This window comes from Nicotiana attenuata, chromosome 7 (assembly GCF_001879085.1).
Source record: "Nicotiana attenuata strain UT chromosome 7, NIATTr2, whole genome shotgun sequence".
Classification (NCBI taxonomy): Eukaryota; Viridiplantae; Streptophyta; class Magnoliopsida; order Solanales; family Solanaceae; genus Nicotiana; species Nicotiana attenuata.
In genome coordinates, this window is record NC_031995.1 from 49,994,442 (window position 1) to 50,009,779 (window position 15,338).

At 36.4% G+C, this 15,338-nt stretch overlaps 1 protein-coding gene across 1 annotated transcript; it reads left to right on the top strand.

Annotated features, from left to right (window-relative positions):
* LOC109229064 (probable protein phosphatase 2C 6) lies at positions 6,793–14,430 on the top strand. The gene is made up of 5 exons (XM_019394372.1): positions 6,793–7,542; positions 8,174–8,551; positions 12,798–12,915; positions 13,023–13,246; positions 13,406–14,430. Exons 1-5 carry the CDS (start codon positions 7,255–7,257, stop codon positions 13,955–13,957), a joined length of 1,560 nt encoding a protein of 519 aa, XP_019249917.1. The 5' UTR covers positions 6,793–7,254; the 3' UTR covers positions 13,958–14,430.

Genomic DNA, 15,338 nt, shown 5'->3' on the forward strand with positions numbered 1-15,338 from the left:
CCATACTGAACAACCATACATGGGAATTGGTTGATCTTCCTCCTGGAAATAAACCGTTGGGTTCTAAATGGATCTTTAAGAGGAAAATGAAAGATGATGGCACTATTGACAAGTATAAGGCAAGACTTGTGGTCAAAGGGTATAGACAACGAGAAGGTCTTGACTATTTTGATACATACTCTCCAGTTACAAGAATTACATCCATACGAACGTTAGTAGCGTTAGCTGCAGTTTATGGTCTTGAAATTCATCAAATGGATGTTAAGACGGCCTTCTTAAATGGAGAGTTGGAGGAAGAAATTTACATGGAACAACCTGAAGGGTTTGTGGTTCCAGGTAAAGAAAAGAAGGTCTGTAGACTTGTTAAGTCCCTTTACGGATTAAAACAAGCACCCAAACAATGGCATGCTAAATTTGACCAAACAATGTTGTCAAATGGATTTAAGATAAATGAATGTGATAAATGTGTGTACATTAAAAATGTTCCAAATCACATAGTCATTGTTTGCTTATATGTGGATGATATGCTCATAATGAGTAATGACATTGCCAACATAAATGCTACTAAGCGTATGCTAACTAGCAAGTTTGATATGAAAGACTTGGGAGTTGCTGATTTAATTCTGGGAATTAAGATCCATAAGACTTCTCAAGGTCTAGCATTGTCACAATCTCATTATATTAAGACAGTACTTGAAAAATTCAAGCACTTGGGCTTTAAAGTTGCAAAGACTCCAATTGATGTGAATCTTGCATTAGCAAAGAACAAAGGCCAGAGCATATCACAATTGGATTATGCTCGTGTGTTGGGTTGCTTAATGTACATCATGAATTGTACACGACCAGATATAGCTTGTGCTATAAGTAAATTGAGTCGATATACGAGCAATCCAGGCCAATCTCATTGGATGGCCATGAAACGAGTTTTGGGGTATTTAGTACATACCCAGGACTTTGCTTTGCACTACAATAAATATCCTGCGGTCATTGAGGGATACTGTGATGCAAATTGGATCACCGGATCAACTGATTCCAAGTCCACAAGTGGATATGTATTCACTATTGGTGGAGGAGCGGTATCTTGGAAGTCATCCAAACAAACTTGTATTGCCCGCTCTACAATGGAGGCTGAGTTCATAGCCTTGGATAAAGCCGGTGAAGAAGCTGAATGGCTCCGGAATTTCTTGGAAGATATTCCATTTTGGCCCAAACCGTTGGCACCAATATGCATACATTGTGATAGTCAAGCGGCAATTGGAAGGGCTGGGAGCGTTATGTATAACGGTAAGTCTCGCCATATACGACGAAGACATAAAACCGTTAGACAATTACTCTCTAGAGGAATTATCACGATTGACTATGTAAAGTCAAGTGATAATGTGTCGGATCCACTTACAAAAGGCCTAACTAGAGAGGTAGTTGAGAAGTCATCAAGGGGAATGGGACTGTGGCCGAGAACAAGTCATAGTGGCGGTAACTCTACCTAGAAGACTGGAGATCCCAAGATCTAGGTTCAAGGAGATCAAACAAAGTCATTTATGACGGTTCAACATTGTCAACTAAACTTTTGGTCCATTCTCGTGATGAGACAATGTTCAGTACCAAGGATAAAGCATTAAGGCTTTTAATGATTTCTAAATTTGATACAGGGTATATCAAATAGTGTATCTACGGAATGACACGTTTAGGAATCACCTATGTAAGTGTGAAGTGTTAGCCGCTTCAAGGAGAACACAGCAAGGCCAGTTCTCTACGCACTTATGAAACCAGGCGGTGTTCATGGCTGAAACGAACACAACAATGAGAACCAAAGACGGTTAAGGGTTGGTTGTGTGACTTGTGGTTGTCTAGGTATACACTAAAGTTCGACGGTTCAAAGATATCAAATCTACCGATTGATCAAGTATATCCGACATAAGTTCACTACGGAAAGTTCAAAGGGAAACCTACTTATCCAGATGCAATTAATCCTTACTTGTGAATCACACAGTTTTTCATGCATACTCCCGTGATATAGCCATTCCCCATTCATGTGGGGGATTGTTGGGTTTTGGATGTGTTTAATTAATATATTAAATACTTAAAAGAGGGTGAATGGAAAATGGAGGGAAATGAAATTTTTGAGTGAAATTTTAAGTTCCCCCTCCCTTGGCAAATGGGCATTGTCCCATATTGGAAGAGGAAGAGGTTTTTTATGGGTATATAAGCAATTGCTCTTCTTCTAACTCTTAAAGAGTTGAGAAGAAGGCAAGCCTCGCGCCGTCGTCGTCGTTGCTCTCTCGGCTCGGCTTCGGCTTCGGCTTCGGCTTCGGATTCGGATTCGGATTCGGATTCGGATTCGGATTCGGATTCGGATTCGGATTTGGATTTGGATTTGGTCAAATGATCGATTGATTGATTAACTTTTTGGACCAAATTTATTTGTTAATAGTAAAATATTAACAGAAATGTTATTAAATATTTGTTTTAATAATAAAATATTAATATTAAATCCAATCCGTTTTTCTGTTTTGGTAACAGAAAAGTAACTACCCTCTTCAATTTTCCCTCTTTATTTTCCCTCTTTATTATTGAGTAAATGACCATTTATGTAATGGCATTTATGCTGTGGGCGTTTTGCATAAACAGCCATTCTGAAGAGTTGCACCTCTTCAGATTTCAGCCTAACTTTGGCTATAAATACAACACTATTCTGCTCAGAATTTCACTACGATTTTCTGAGTTTCTTCTCCTTCTTCTGCATACTTTTAGCATAAAACAAAGCAAAAAGTAAGTGTGATTTGCTACCGAACTTTGTGTTGGCTGAAACACTGGGGTTTGAAGTACCACTACACCAGTGTGTAATTCGTTCTATCCTGGGAGGAAATAATCCATAACCTTGGGTACTAGGAGGGGATTAAATTCCTTAAGGAAACACTGTGAATTCAGTGGGCTCGAATTGGTTTTATGTCATTTCTGTTTATGTTCATTTCTGTTTATACTCATTTATATTTCCAGAATTATTTTACAAATACAGTCTAGTAACACCAGGCTCATACTCGGAACCAAATCATATCTTTATATACAAAATTATTTTGTTCTTTTTTAGCCCTTTTTCGTTTGCGCGTCTTTCTTCCTATCGAAAAGTTCATCTTGCTCCAATACATGGCTAGACATCGACTACTCTAAGAAGTAATTAATATCCTGCCATAATCACTTTAGTTAGCATATCATTTCCAGAGGCTGAGCTAAAATTTCGAGCTTATCAGTTCTGGATTTTTAATCCTTTTAAGTTATTGGGTTCTAAATTAATATTTATATACAAGAAAATTTTTTTAGAAGACAAATACAAATTTTGAATCAAAGCTACTGGGTTCAACCGAACTCGTAGCCGGCAATGTGGCTCCGCCCCTGATCATTTCAATATTGAATCATGGAAATGGCCTCTGTGGAGTCTGATTCTAATTACAAAAAGTATCAAAATTTGTTGCAGTTCTAAGACTAATCTGGATTTGTGTATTATAAGATGAAAGTTCAGCCAATGTGTTAATTGTGATATTAAGACTTTTACCAGCATCATTGTTCATGAGAGTAATTCGATTTTTTTATTTTAATTGTTAATCTTATCAAGACAACAACCAATAATATCACATGCTTGAAGATATATATATATATATATATATATAAAGTAAAAAACACAACCGTNTAAGGTATTTAATTAATATATTAAATACTTAAAAGAGGGTGAATGGGAAATGGAGGGAAATGAAATTTTTGAGTGAAATTTTAAGTTCCCCCTCCCTTGGCAAATGGGCATTGTCCCATATTGGAAGAGGAAGAGGTTTTTTATGGGTATATAAGCAATTGCTCTTCTTCTAGCTCTTAAAGAGTTGAGAAGAAGGCAAGCCTCGCGCCGTCGTCGTCGTCGCTCGCTCGGCTCGGCTTCGGCTTCGGCTACGGCTTCGGATTCGGATTCGGATTCGGATTCGGATTCGGATTCGGATTCGGATTTGGATTTGGATTTGGTCAAATGATCGATTGATTGATTAACTTTTTGGACCAAATTTATTTGTTAATAGTAAAATATTAACAGAAATGTTATTAAATATTTGGTTTAATAACAAAATATTAATATTAAATATTAATATTAAATCCAATCCGTTTTTCTGTTTTGGTAACAGAAAAGTAACTACCCTCTTCAATTTTCCCTCTTTATTTTCCCTCTTTATTATTGAGTAAATGGCCATTTATGTAATGGCATTTATGTTGTGGGCGTTTTGCATAAACAGCCATTCTGAAGAGACCCAACTTTGGCTATAAATACAACACTATTCTGCTCAGAATTTTAACTACAATTTTCTGAGTTTCCTCCCCTTCTTCTGCATACTTTTAGCATCAAAACAAAGCAAAAAGTAAGTGTGATTTGCTACCGAACTTTGTGTTCGCTGAAACACTGGGGTTTGAAGTACCACTACACCAGTGTGTAATTCGTTCTATCCTGGGAGGAAATAATCCATAACCTTGGGTACTAGGAGGGGATTAAATTCCTTAAGGAAACACTGTGAATTCAGTGGGCTCGAATTGGTTTATGTCATTTCTGTTTATATTCATTACTGTTTATATTCATTTATATTTCCAGAATTTATTTTACAAATACAGTGTAATAACAAAAAGAAATACTAATACTGAGAAAAGAGAAGAGAAAGTCAAGAGGGGCACAAGAGAATTGTGTAGAGCATCGGATTCTCTTCCACCAACAACTCCGCCCTTTACCTATACTTCACCTACTTTGTACATTATTCCATCTACATTGTAAAAACAAATCAAAGCTATTAGCACTACATTTGTGTTAGATAGCAAATTGTTTAAATACTTCTTGAAATTTTTTTATAAGCCAAATGGAATCCCATGAATCATATCCATTTCGCGAATAATAAACAAAATATTTTTTGCGAAACAACCACGAAGTTTTCTAGTCCAAACATGTTTTTGTAAAATAAAACTCTCAAAATACAAAACAATTCTCTCAAAAACAATTACTACTCATCAAAATAAAATCCTAGTATTTAAATACCAAGACATAATTTTGGAAACTATATTCCAGTCAGTGGCGAAGTCAGAAATTTTCTTAATGATATTCAAACAATAAATAAGTAAAAAAAATCCGACGAAGTGTGTTCAATTTATGTTATATACCTCTAAAACTTAATATGATACTTATATACGCAGTATAATTTTCTAAAATTTTCTGAACCCTAACCAAAGTGTGGCTTCGCCCCTGCTTCCAGCCCGCTTCCTACTAGTCTACAAGTGTTATTTAAAATATAAACGTGCAGGTACCATATTATATTATATCCTTCGCTAGTTTCGGGGCTTCTAAAGATTTGGGAACGGCACACGTGTTAGAAACGCTTCACCTTCATTTTCCAAGAGGATCAAGATACAGATAATGACTATATTGTATTTTAAAAATGAAATTTGTGCAAGGTGATGGTTGAACCTCCAAATATAAGGTAGATCGTAGATGCTTCTAATGGAGTAATTAATTGGAGGATGTCCCACTATATATTGTTGGCTTCAATATTGGTCCCCCAAAGTTTCACCTTAATTCCCTTTTGCTATCTTTAGCTAGTTGATTGAGATTGCATTAAAATCTTACCACTCATTTGTTGCTATCATGCTATACAATTAATTGACATTTAAAATAAGTGGATATATTAACAAAATTATGGTTATCATTTAGATATATCCCTACATAAAAAGGAAGAATCAACTCAAATATAAATTAGAAGTAAAACTCTAGCTATAAAAAACGAATATAGAAATTAACGTTATACTTGAAGATGTCTGAATGTCAACGGATGTATAGCGCATGCTTCCTGTATGTGAAATTACTAGTTTTATAGTCAAACTCCGCTTTAGTTTTGTCTTTTAAGACAAAATACATACACAAAAAAAAAAAAAAAAGTAACGGATATAGATTACAATTTTTTTCTAGGAGGAATGAAAAAAGAGAAAAAAAGGCGATAACATAAATTTGAAAGTGTTTGGATTGGCTTTTAAGCTGGTCAAATAAGCTTTTAAGCTGGTCAAATTAGTTTTTAAGCTCTTTTTATTTTTTTTCTACTTTTTGGCAAAGTCAAAAAGTGCTTAAAATAAATTAAAGATTACTTAAAACAAGCCAAAAACAATAAGCTGGGAAACCTCAACTTATTGCTTTTTGGCTTAAAACCTATTTCTGATGAAAAGTCGCTTCTTTTACGTCGATCCAAACGAGCTCTTTGTGTCCTTTTTTCCAACTTTTCTATGGTCAACGACTTTCTAAAGTGTAGTTTGAGAATTATACAGGGTTGATCCATGATTTGAATTTTATGAGTTTGAAATGCTATTAAACCTACTAACTGTTTGTGTTATTCAGTTCATAGTTTAATATTTTTATATATATAATAGAAATTTTAATACTACAATACCAATAAATATATCCAATATAGTCCCACAAATAGAGTATAAAATTCTTAATACATATACAAAATTTAAGTTTGAAGCTACTATATTAGGCCCAACCATTATACGTCCGCGACCAAAAATGTTCTATGGCTAATAAGGTGGGAGGGGCTAAAATGTAAGTTTTTAAAAGTAAATGAGGTAAAAGCATCACGTGAAAAGAAGGTTCCCGCAATTTGTCAAAGCAAGTGGGAGGGTTTGGTAATTTGACCTTATTAGACAGAAGGGAAATGGCGTGGCCGCGTGGGACTTGGGGATAGCCAACGGACAACAGTCAAATAGCAATTAGCATTCAATTCAATTCAAACAAGACGACCTACGTTATTTAATTAATTGCACTAATTCATAGTACTACATAATAGAATTATAACAAATAGTAACTCATAAACTCCACATCTACTCATCCTCCCTCACCTGATTATTACTACAATCTATTATAATCTTATCTGGATTCTTCAGTTACTTTTTGCAATTTTTATCTCATCACAAGGGTTCAATTTTCACCAAAACATGATTAAAAGCTTCCTTGGATCCATCTGTGCTTCAGTATCTTCTAATTAATCGGGGTTTTTAGCACTCAATTCTTCTGGATTAGTTTAATTTTTCATTTTTATTTGTGAATCGGAGCTACAAAGAACTATAAATCTCAGTGAATTACGGCAGCTAGCAACTTTATAATTGTTTGAGCAGTAAAGTAGTGAACCTCAGGTGGATCGTGTAAAGTGTTTGATCAATTGCTCCAGAGAGAGAATCACAAATATTTGAACGGGAATGGGGATTTGCTATTCCTCAAGTAAAAGCAAGAGCGGTGATGGGTTATGGGACAGTAACAGCGAAAGCGGAAGAGCTGATTCCAAGTTGAGAAAGAACAGCTACAGTGGCGATTTCAGCACATTTTTAAGCAAGTTAAGTGGCGGTATTGGTGGAGGAGGAGGTGAGGATCGGGCGCTGCATCATATTCCTGGACGGCTTTTAGCAAATGGCGCAACCTCTGTTGCTTGCTTACATACTCAACAAGGAAAAAAAGGAACCAATCAGGATGCCATGATCGTTTGGGAGGTCCTCACTTCTCTCTTTCTCTTCCTTTGCGATTTTTTGTGAGTGTGTGTGTCTTTTTCCCTGTTTTGTCTTTGCATTGAATGTGTCTATGTCGTAAGTAACCAAATCCTTTATCATTTTGTGCATATGAGAGCTTAGAAATCTAAAAAAAAATGAAGCTTTTAATTATCCATATATAGCCGGTTCCCTGGCCGGGTAAATGGGGAGGGTTGCGGTAGGTTGACGGCCAGTGCAAGTTTAATTATGGTGAATCATCTCATATTGAATGCATCAAATGAATTTTTATTATGAAGAGTCATATCTATGCTTCTCTCATCCATCAATTATGGTAGCTGTCCGAGCTAAACGACTTATCTATTGTTTTTTATGAAGAAAACGGCTTATCTGCTGTAGATCTAATACAAAATGGAATTCTAGCAGAGCTTTTCCCTAAGTTTTATGCTGATTTAGCTGTTGTCTGCGAGACTTCTTTCATCTAATTTTATTTTTTACATAAAAATTTTTGATTGTTGAGAAAGTGTAGTAAGTGTATGTTGCATTTTGATTAAATCCAAACTTGTCAAACGAAGAATTAATTTGTTCTAATCTATTTGGGTCAGTTTATGACTTGGTTGGAATGTTTCTACAATAGAATTATTGTTCGAGAAGTGATACAACCTTTTGTGGAGTATTTGATGGACATGGTCCGTATGGCCATATGGTGGCAAGGAAAGTTCGAGATACCCTTCCACTTCTGCTGCGTTCAGAGTGGGAGGTTAAGTCCAGTGGTGATCAATGCAATGCTTCTGAGAATGGAAATGCTAATGGAGGTTCACATCTTGATGACGTCTTGGATGATGATTTGACTGAAGCCGTGGAAGCTGAGAGCAATGAAAAGTTCCCAGAAATACATCTTCCCCTTAAGAGGTCACTATTAAAAGCTTTCAGATCAATGGATAAGGAACTCAAGTTGCATCCATCAATTGACTGTTTCTGTAGTGGGTCAACTGCTGTTTCCTTGGTGATGCAGGTAATACTTATACTATTGGTTTTCTTTTAGCTATAACTTCTTCTCGAATTGAAGCATTTAAAAATACTGACACCGTGTTGCAGGCTGGGAAAAAATGGGTCTATGTTTTATTACTTATCCAAATAAAAAACTTTACCATTATTATCAACATCTAAGTGTGTGCTTATTTGCTTCATGTGCCGAAAGAAGAAAATCGTAGTTATTTATGGTAGGATCTTTTGTATTCTGTAGTAAGCCAGAGTTTGCTATATAGGGTGTTTCAAGTCAATATTTTGATTTCTTCGTAGACTCTACCCAGCCTGTTTAAGTATGCAGATAAGGACTATTGGCATAGTTGCTAGCAAATATACTCTAGAATAATGCTCCCACTATAATCAGCACTCTTACTTTTGTTCTCCTACATTCTTTTAGTCTTGGGTCATTTTGTCACTTTGTGGGCCACCTGTGGTACCTTCTGGTTCATTGTTAGCACTACTCCGGAGAGTAGCTCATCAATTCACATGGCCACTTTGTTGTGCATTATGTGGTTCTGCTGGAATGGATGAAGTTAAGAATGTTTGGGCTAACGAGGCTATATGACTGTCCACCAAAATGAAAATTTTATCAACATTTGAAGAAAAAGTAGTTGAAATTTTCAGTGATGATAATGTCCTCTGTTAGTCTCTCATCTGTAACATTTGCACCTTAGACCCTCAAAACAGCAGCTTACTGTACAGCTTCCGACAATCACAACTTGGTCGGTGTCATTCTTCATTGTTGTCAATCCTCTTCCTGCCAACCCCCGAACCCAAAAAAGGACCTCGGGAGACGAGCTCCAAACAACAGATAGTTCCATAAATGCATTCATATGAAGTACTGTCGTGAAACATAAGTACTCCAACTTTCTGTTCACAAGGTGCTACCTGTTACATCCACCTTCTCCTTATTCCCAACAGGCAGTGAAGATCCTCCAGAATCAAGATTCAACCTACCCTTGGCCACCTCCTTTAAGCTGTTGAGTGTAAGCTTAGAACTATAAGTGTATTTGTTGGAACATCATATATCCCTTCATTGGTAGATGGAAGAACTTCACTTGCTGAAATTATGAGCTTAAAACAGGAAAATTCCATGCTGTGTATTACATTAAATGAACACACATGCATTTTTCCTATGGTACTAGTAATTTGTGGTGCTCAAATCAAAATATTTGCTTGGGTTACTGTGCTTTATTTTTAATGTTCCTTATTTGATGTTTTGTTCAGTTCAGGCCTAAAATAGGTTGGCAAAACCACCTAACCCTCTTTTTCAATAATTTCTTCTTTACCTTCTTTTTGCCCTGTCTCCTGGTCTTTAGCATCTCCATCATCCTTCATTGGCTTTTCTGTTTCCTCTTTTCATACTTCTATTCTCTGCCTCTTCGTTCTTTAGCTACTAAAACTAACTCAAAAGGCTCCTCAAACCATAAGGCGTCACCTTCACTTCTTTTGTTACCTCACATGGAAATTGTTATACCCATAATATAGACAATGTCCAATTATTTCTTATATAAAAAGAGCAATTGATGATTATTCATCCCTATCTCTTAGAGGGGTATCTTGACTGTGAGTAGGAGCAGAGACAAGAAGAGACAATGCAATTAGGGGTAGAGAGGTAAGGATGGTGACATGGATAAGCAGACACGTGAAAATGATGAATAGAGGTGCCATTGATGCGTAGTGAATCATAGGTACTTTTTTCCCGTTAAACACTCGTAAAATTTTGATATGGATAGGTATGTTTGTTTTGTTTGCAATCGATATGATTAGTGGTATAATTTTAAGTTGTTAAGCGATTTTTATATAGGCAGAATACATGGACAGCCCCTTAAAGTTGTCCTTACTTTTCACTTTGACACTTCATTTTAGTTCTGTTCCATTTGAACACTCCAACCACACCTCGAATGTGTCATTTAGACACAAAACTTATAGGCAGCCAAACGTAATAGATGGGTGGAATTCACGCGCTAGAGTAACCAATAAGATGGAGATACATGGGTTTATTAAAAATTAAAAAGAGACTTTTGAGAAAAGAAAAAGAATAAAAGAAAAACAAGAATCCCAACCCACCCCTCTCCTCCGTCATCTTCCCCGACGACTCCAACCCCCCTTCTTTTCCATCTTCTTCTGCCAAACGAAAGAACAAAGTACTCCTATAACCATGGCTTGAGTCTTCCAGCTTCAACCTCTTTAAGGTTTTAACCACCACCTACAATAGTTTTAGCCATAAATCAGCCATTAAGAACAATTCATGACAGATCCACGAGCATCACTCTAACCACAGTCAAACAACCCTGGCTTCTGTCCCTTATTGTTTCGCATTTTTATAAACAAAAACTTTGAAGCTCCAACCCGACTCTTCTCGCTCAGTGGCTGGATTTTCAGAGTCTCCGTCTCTGTTTTCGTTTGAGCTTTCTAATCATTGTTTCTGCCGGCATTAACCTCATATCTGAAGGGAGAAGAGTCGGAATTGTGTGGGAAGCACGAATTGCTTTTTTTTTTTAAGCATAAGCACGAATTGGTTACAGATCGAATCAGGGACTTTAGTTTTTGCCAAATTTAGACAAAGGAGTGGGGAAAGGGGATCTCTGCGTGGTGAAAAAGTGGCTAATTGGAGAAGAAGAAATCCGAGTTGAGAAAAAGGGGAAAGAAACAAAAAAGAATATAAATGTTTGTAGGCAATCTCTGTTTATCCCGGCAATGAAAACTAAAAAGTAAGGTGGATGGTGGTGGATTGTTCGAAGGAGAGAGAGGAAGGTGATGACCTAGACTATGGTGTGCAAAAGGATAGGAGGAAAAAGAAAGAGAAAAAAAATTTAAAAAGAAAAATTACTCTGTCACGCTCTAAGAAATAGTGTAATACAACAGCATTTTGTGTTTAAATGACACATTCGAGGTGTGGTTGGAGTGTTCAAATGCAACGGACTTAAAATGGAGTGTCAAAGTGAAAAGTGAGGACAACTTTAAGGGGCTGTCGATGTATTTTGCCTTTTACAAACAAGGTTGATTTTCCTAACATTTCAAAGTAATCAGGTACTTATAAATGGTGAACGTGCAGTAATTATAGCAGCAAATTAGTGAGCTTATTTTGAATTCCCAGTCATTGCCTATTAACTATTCATTGTCTTTGTTTTTGAAGGATTTTCACCTTTTGATGTCCTTGATTGTACTACGACATGAGTTAATCAAACATGAAAATATGATACAGTTGTTTATTTACTGTTTCTATCTATCCATTCAAATATCAGCAATGAACTTTTGCTACATACCTAGGTAGACGGTGTCCTTGACAAAGTGTACTCTGCTTACTGCTCTGTCTTTCAACTGAATGTTCTGTCTACAATATTTGTCTTCTTCCTATAGTTAAACTGAACGTAGCAAGATATCTTCTTACTCTAAATTCTCATCATACTGGTATACAGTCTAAAAGTGGCATGCACCTATCAGATGACCACACAATAAATTGTGACCTGGCTTTTCTTATTTTGTCGGTCATCCAAAGTACATTAGCTATTGCCGAAATCATGTTTTGGGAAACCCATACTGCTGTTATTTGTTCATTGTTAGTTAGAGTTGTTTAAAAACATTATTGTGAACTTCGAAATACAGTTGCATGCCTCACATACTGTTGGAATTAGACAAATTTCTCTTTCATTTTATGTCTTCTTCTTCGATGGTTTAATTCCTGATACATTGAGAAATTTGCATTTGTCAGGCTTTTTTGACAACGTCTCTGTTGTTTGGTCATGTCAACTCTTTTGACCAGTCATGTGGATTTTGATTGATGAATACTGCTTACTTGACTTGTGTATGATGGTAAAACATGCTAGTTGCAGAAAATTATTAAGCTTGAGTGGGAGGGTTGCACATGATTCTGCCATATATTTGGTTACTAGCTCTTTCTAACTGCTTAAGTAGGCGTTTGGACATAAAAATTGTAATTTTTAAAAAAAACTAGTATTTGGAGTTAAGTTGAAAAATGGTATTTGGGATTTGAAGTTATGTTTGGACATGCATTTCACTTGAAAATATTGTTGCAGTTTTGTGAGTGGGGAAAAAAATTTTGTTGAAAATTTTGAAAAAGTGGTTTTGAAAAACTCATTTTCGAATAAAAAAACTGGCAAAATTTCATGGACAAACACATTTTTGAAGAAAAAAGGAAATTTTTTTTATGGACAAGCAGGGCCATATCTCAAAAGCATTTTACCTAATCTTTCTGTGATTTCTTTCAGGGCCAGGATATAATAGTTGGTAATGTTGGTGACTCGAGAGCAGTATTGGCAACTAGAGATAAAGACAACTATTTGATGGCTGTACAGTTGACAGTAGATTTGAAGCCTAATCTTCCAAGTATCTCTCTCTCTTCTCTCTCTCTCTATATACACACACATACAAACTATCGACGTTCTTAAATTTTGTTTTTCAATTGTTGGAATTAGAAGTTTTTTGTCATGTAGGAGAAGCTGCTAGGATACAGAAATGCAAAGGCAGAGTTTTCGCATTGCAAGATGAGCCAGAGGTTGCACGTGTATGGTTGCCAAACAGTGACTCTCCTGGTTTGGCAATGGCCAGAGCGTTTGGTGATTTTTGTCTCAAGGATTTTGGTTTAATCTCTGTCCCTGATGTGTATTACCACCGCATTACCGATAGGGATGAGTTTGTTGTTCTAGCAACTGATGGGGTACTTTTCACCTAACATTATTTCCTTTCAAAAAAGAAAATCCTATCTCATCTTGTGGGAAAACACACTGAACTTCACGCTATGACTTTCCTTTTTCAGTTTCCATTTGTTAGCACTTCAACTTTGTCTCACGGTGATAATTTATCGTGCGATGTATAGGTATGGGATGTCCTTTCTAATAAGGAAGCTGTGGATATTGTGGCCTCAGCCCCGAATCGCGCTACAGCTGCCCGAGCTCTTGTTGACTGCGCGACAAGAGCTTGGAGACTGAAGTACCCAACATCAAAGAATGATGACTGTGCTGTAGTATGCCTTTACCTGGACGGCGTACCTGCACCTAATGCCATAGTGACAGAGAAGCAACATGATTTGACAAAGGCTCCTGAAGTGGAAATGAAGACAATTATTACAGATGGCAACTTTGAAAGTGCAGATGTCGATACTGTTTCAGTTTCTCATTTTGCTGTTCTTGAACATTCAGGTACTACAAAAGATTCCAGTGAGATAGTTCCTGTTGATGAGTCAGTGGAAGAACAGCTTGCTGATAAGGGTCTTGGCCAGTCTAAGAGAAGCCTAGCTGAGTGCCTTTCAACTGCACAAGATGAGGAATGGTCGGCCCTTGAGGGAATTACAAGGGTTAATAGCCTTCTTAGTCTTCCTAGATTCTTGTCTGGTGACAAAAGGTCAGCCAGTTGGAGAAAATGGTTGTAAGACATCAAGGCATGGCGAATATAATTAAGTGATTTATATTAGTGTCTCCGATGCTGTTCTTCTCAAAGATTCTGTAAATCAAAACCTGATAGGAGCAGTAGTGTAGCTTGCAGCTAAATAGCCAAATGGGCTAGAAAATTGCCCAGAATGTAAAACAGCTTTTGTGCTTGATAACTATTCAAATTGACAATCCTTTTTGGTAGGATATATATTAATGATGATCACATCTGAATATGACGCTATCTAAGAGGGCTGAGAAAGAAATGACGTTATCTTGTGCTGTGTAATATTTTGCTTCCACTATACTCTCTGTACTTGATATGGTGGCCTTCTTGTCCAAGGTGGGGTGTCAGGTGCATTTGGATTTTGCCAAACAGTGAAGATTTGTGTTTTAGCATTGATGTAGTCTCTTTATACTTGTAATAAACTTGAATATTGGTATGGTTCAAATCAAGGAAAGGTAGTTTTATTGAGCTAAGTTCCATTGCGCACCATCATATATATTTAGTCTATATCTCTTTCTGTACCCAGTGGAATTCCTTTTGGTGTGGGCCAAAATTGATCTTGTCTGAAGTATTTAACTCACCAAGCCTGAATGTCAATTCGGCTGGACATGATGTTGTCGTAATTGATGGTTTAAATGTAAGAGAACCTATGAAGTATGAACTAATGACGCTTGTTTGTCGGTCTATGAATTACCAACATTGTTTTGTTACTGTTAGCGAGACTTGCCTAGTTTGAGAACCTCTGTTCTTTTTATATCGGAAATCTCCTTTCTCAAATCAACTGTTGATTTAGAAATTTAAGTTTCCAAATAGTAAACCCCTGTGCAAAGAACATTTTCTATTCGATATAATTTACATAATTCTTATTGCTTAATTTCTTTTTGTAGTACATATAAGATAGAATATTGGACGGATATGCGCTTAAATGGAGTGATATTAACAGTAAGGATTGAGATTGAGATTCGTATAGCTAATACCAACTTTAATTGTTGTTGTTATAGATATGAGTGCTTCCTGAATTTAATCAATTTCTCAGCTGAAAAACTAAGAGGAAGTGAGGGAATCGGAAGAAAAAGAATAGAACATAAAAGTCAGGCAAGATACAGTAAGAGCACATATACACTAATAACACAAGTACTAAGAAAATCTAATTGTAAAAACAGGAGTATTTAAGAGTCCCAAGAACAACAGAAAGATTCTCAATATGGGAAAAAGGGTGGACTTTTTAAGTGTGTCAAATCACCCCAATTACATGTGAGGAAAGCAAAATCCAAGAATTGGCAGCTTTTTAATTCTTGCACTCCAACTAATAAAGGCAAACTACACTTGCCATTTTGCAGTCGAGGTGGGGTACATATTAAACAAAACCCAAAAAT

Bases quoted from the DNA above. Each gene is read 5' to 3' on its own strand.
- LOC109229064 (XM_019394372.1), top strand. From the start codon at position 7,255: ATGGGGATTTGCTATTCCTCAAGTAAAAGCAAGAGCGGTGATGGGTTA. The intron at 8,552-12,797 runs GTAATACTTATA...GATTTCTTTCAG, and splicing joins CTGTTTCCTTGGTGATGCAG to GGCCAGGATATAATAGTTGG. The intron at 12,916-13,022 runs GTATCTCTCTCT...TTTGTCATGTAG, and splicing joins TTTGAAGCCTAATCTTCCAA to GAGAAGCTGCTAGGATACAG.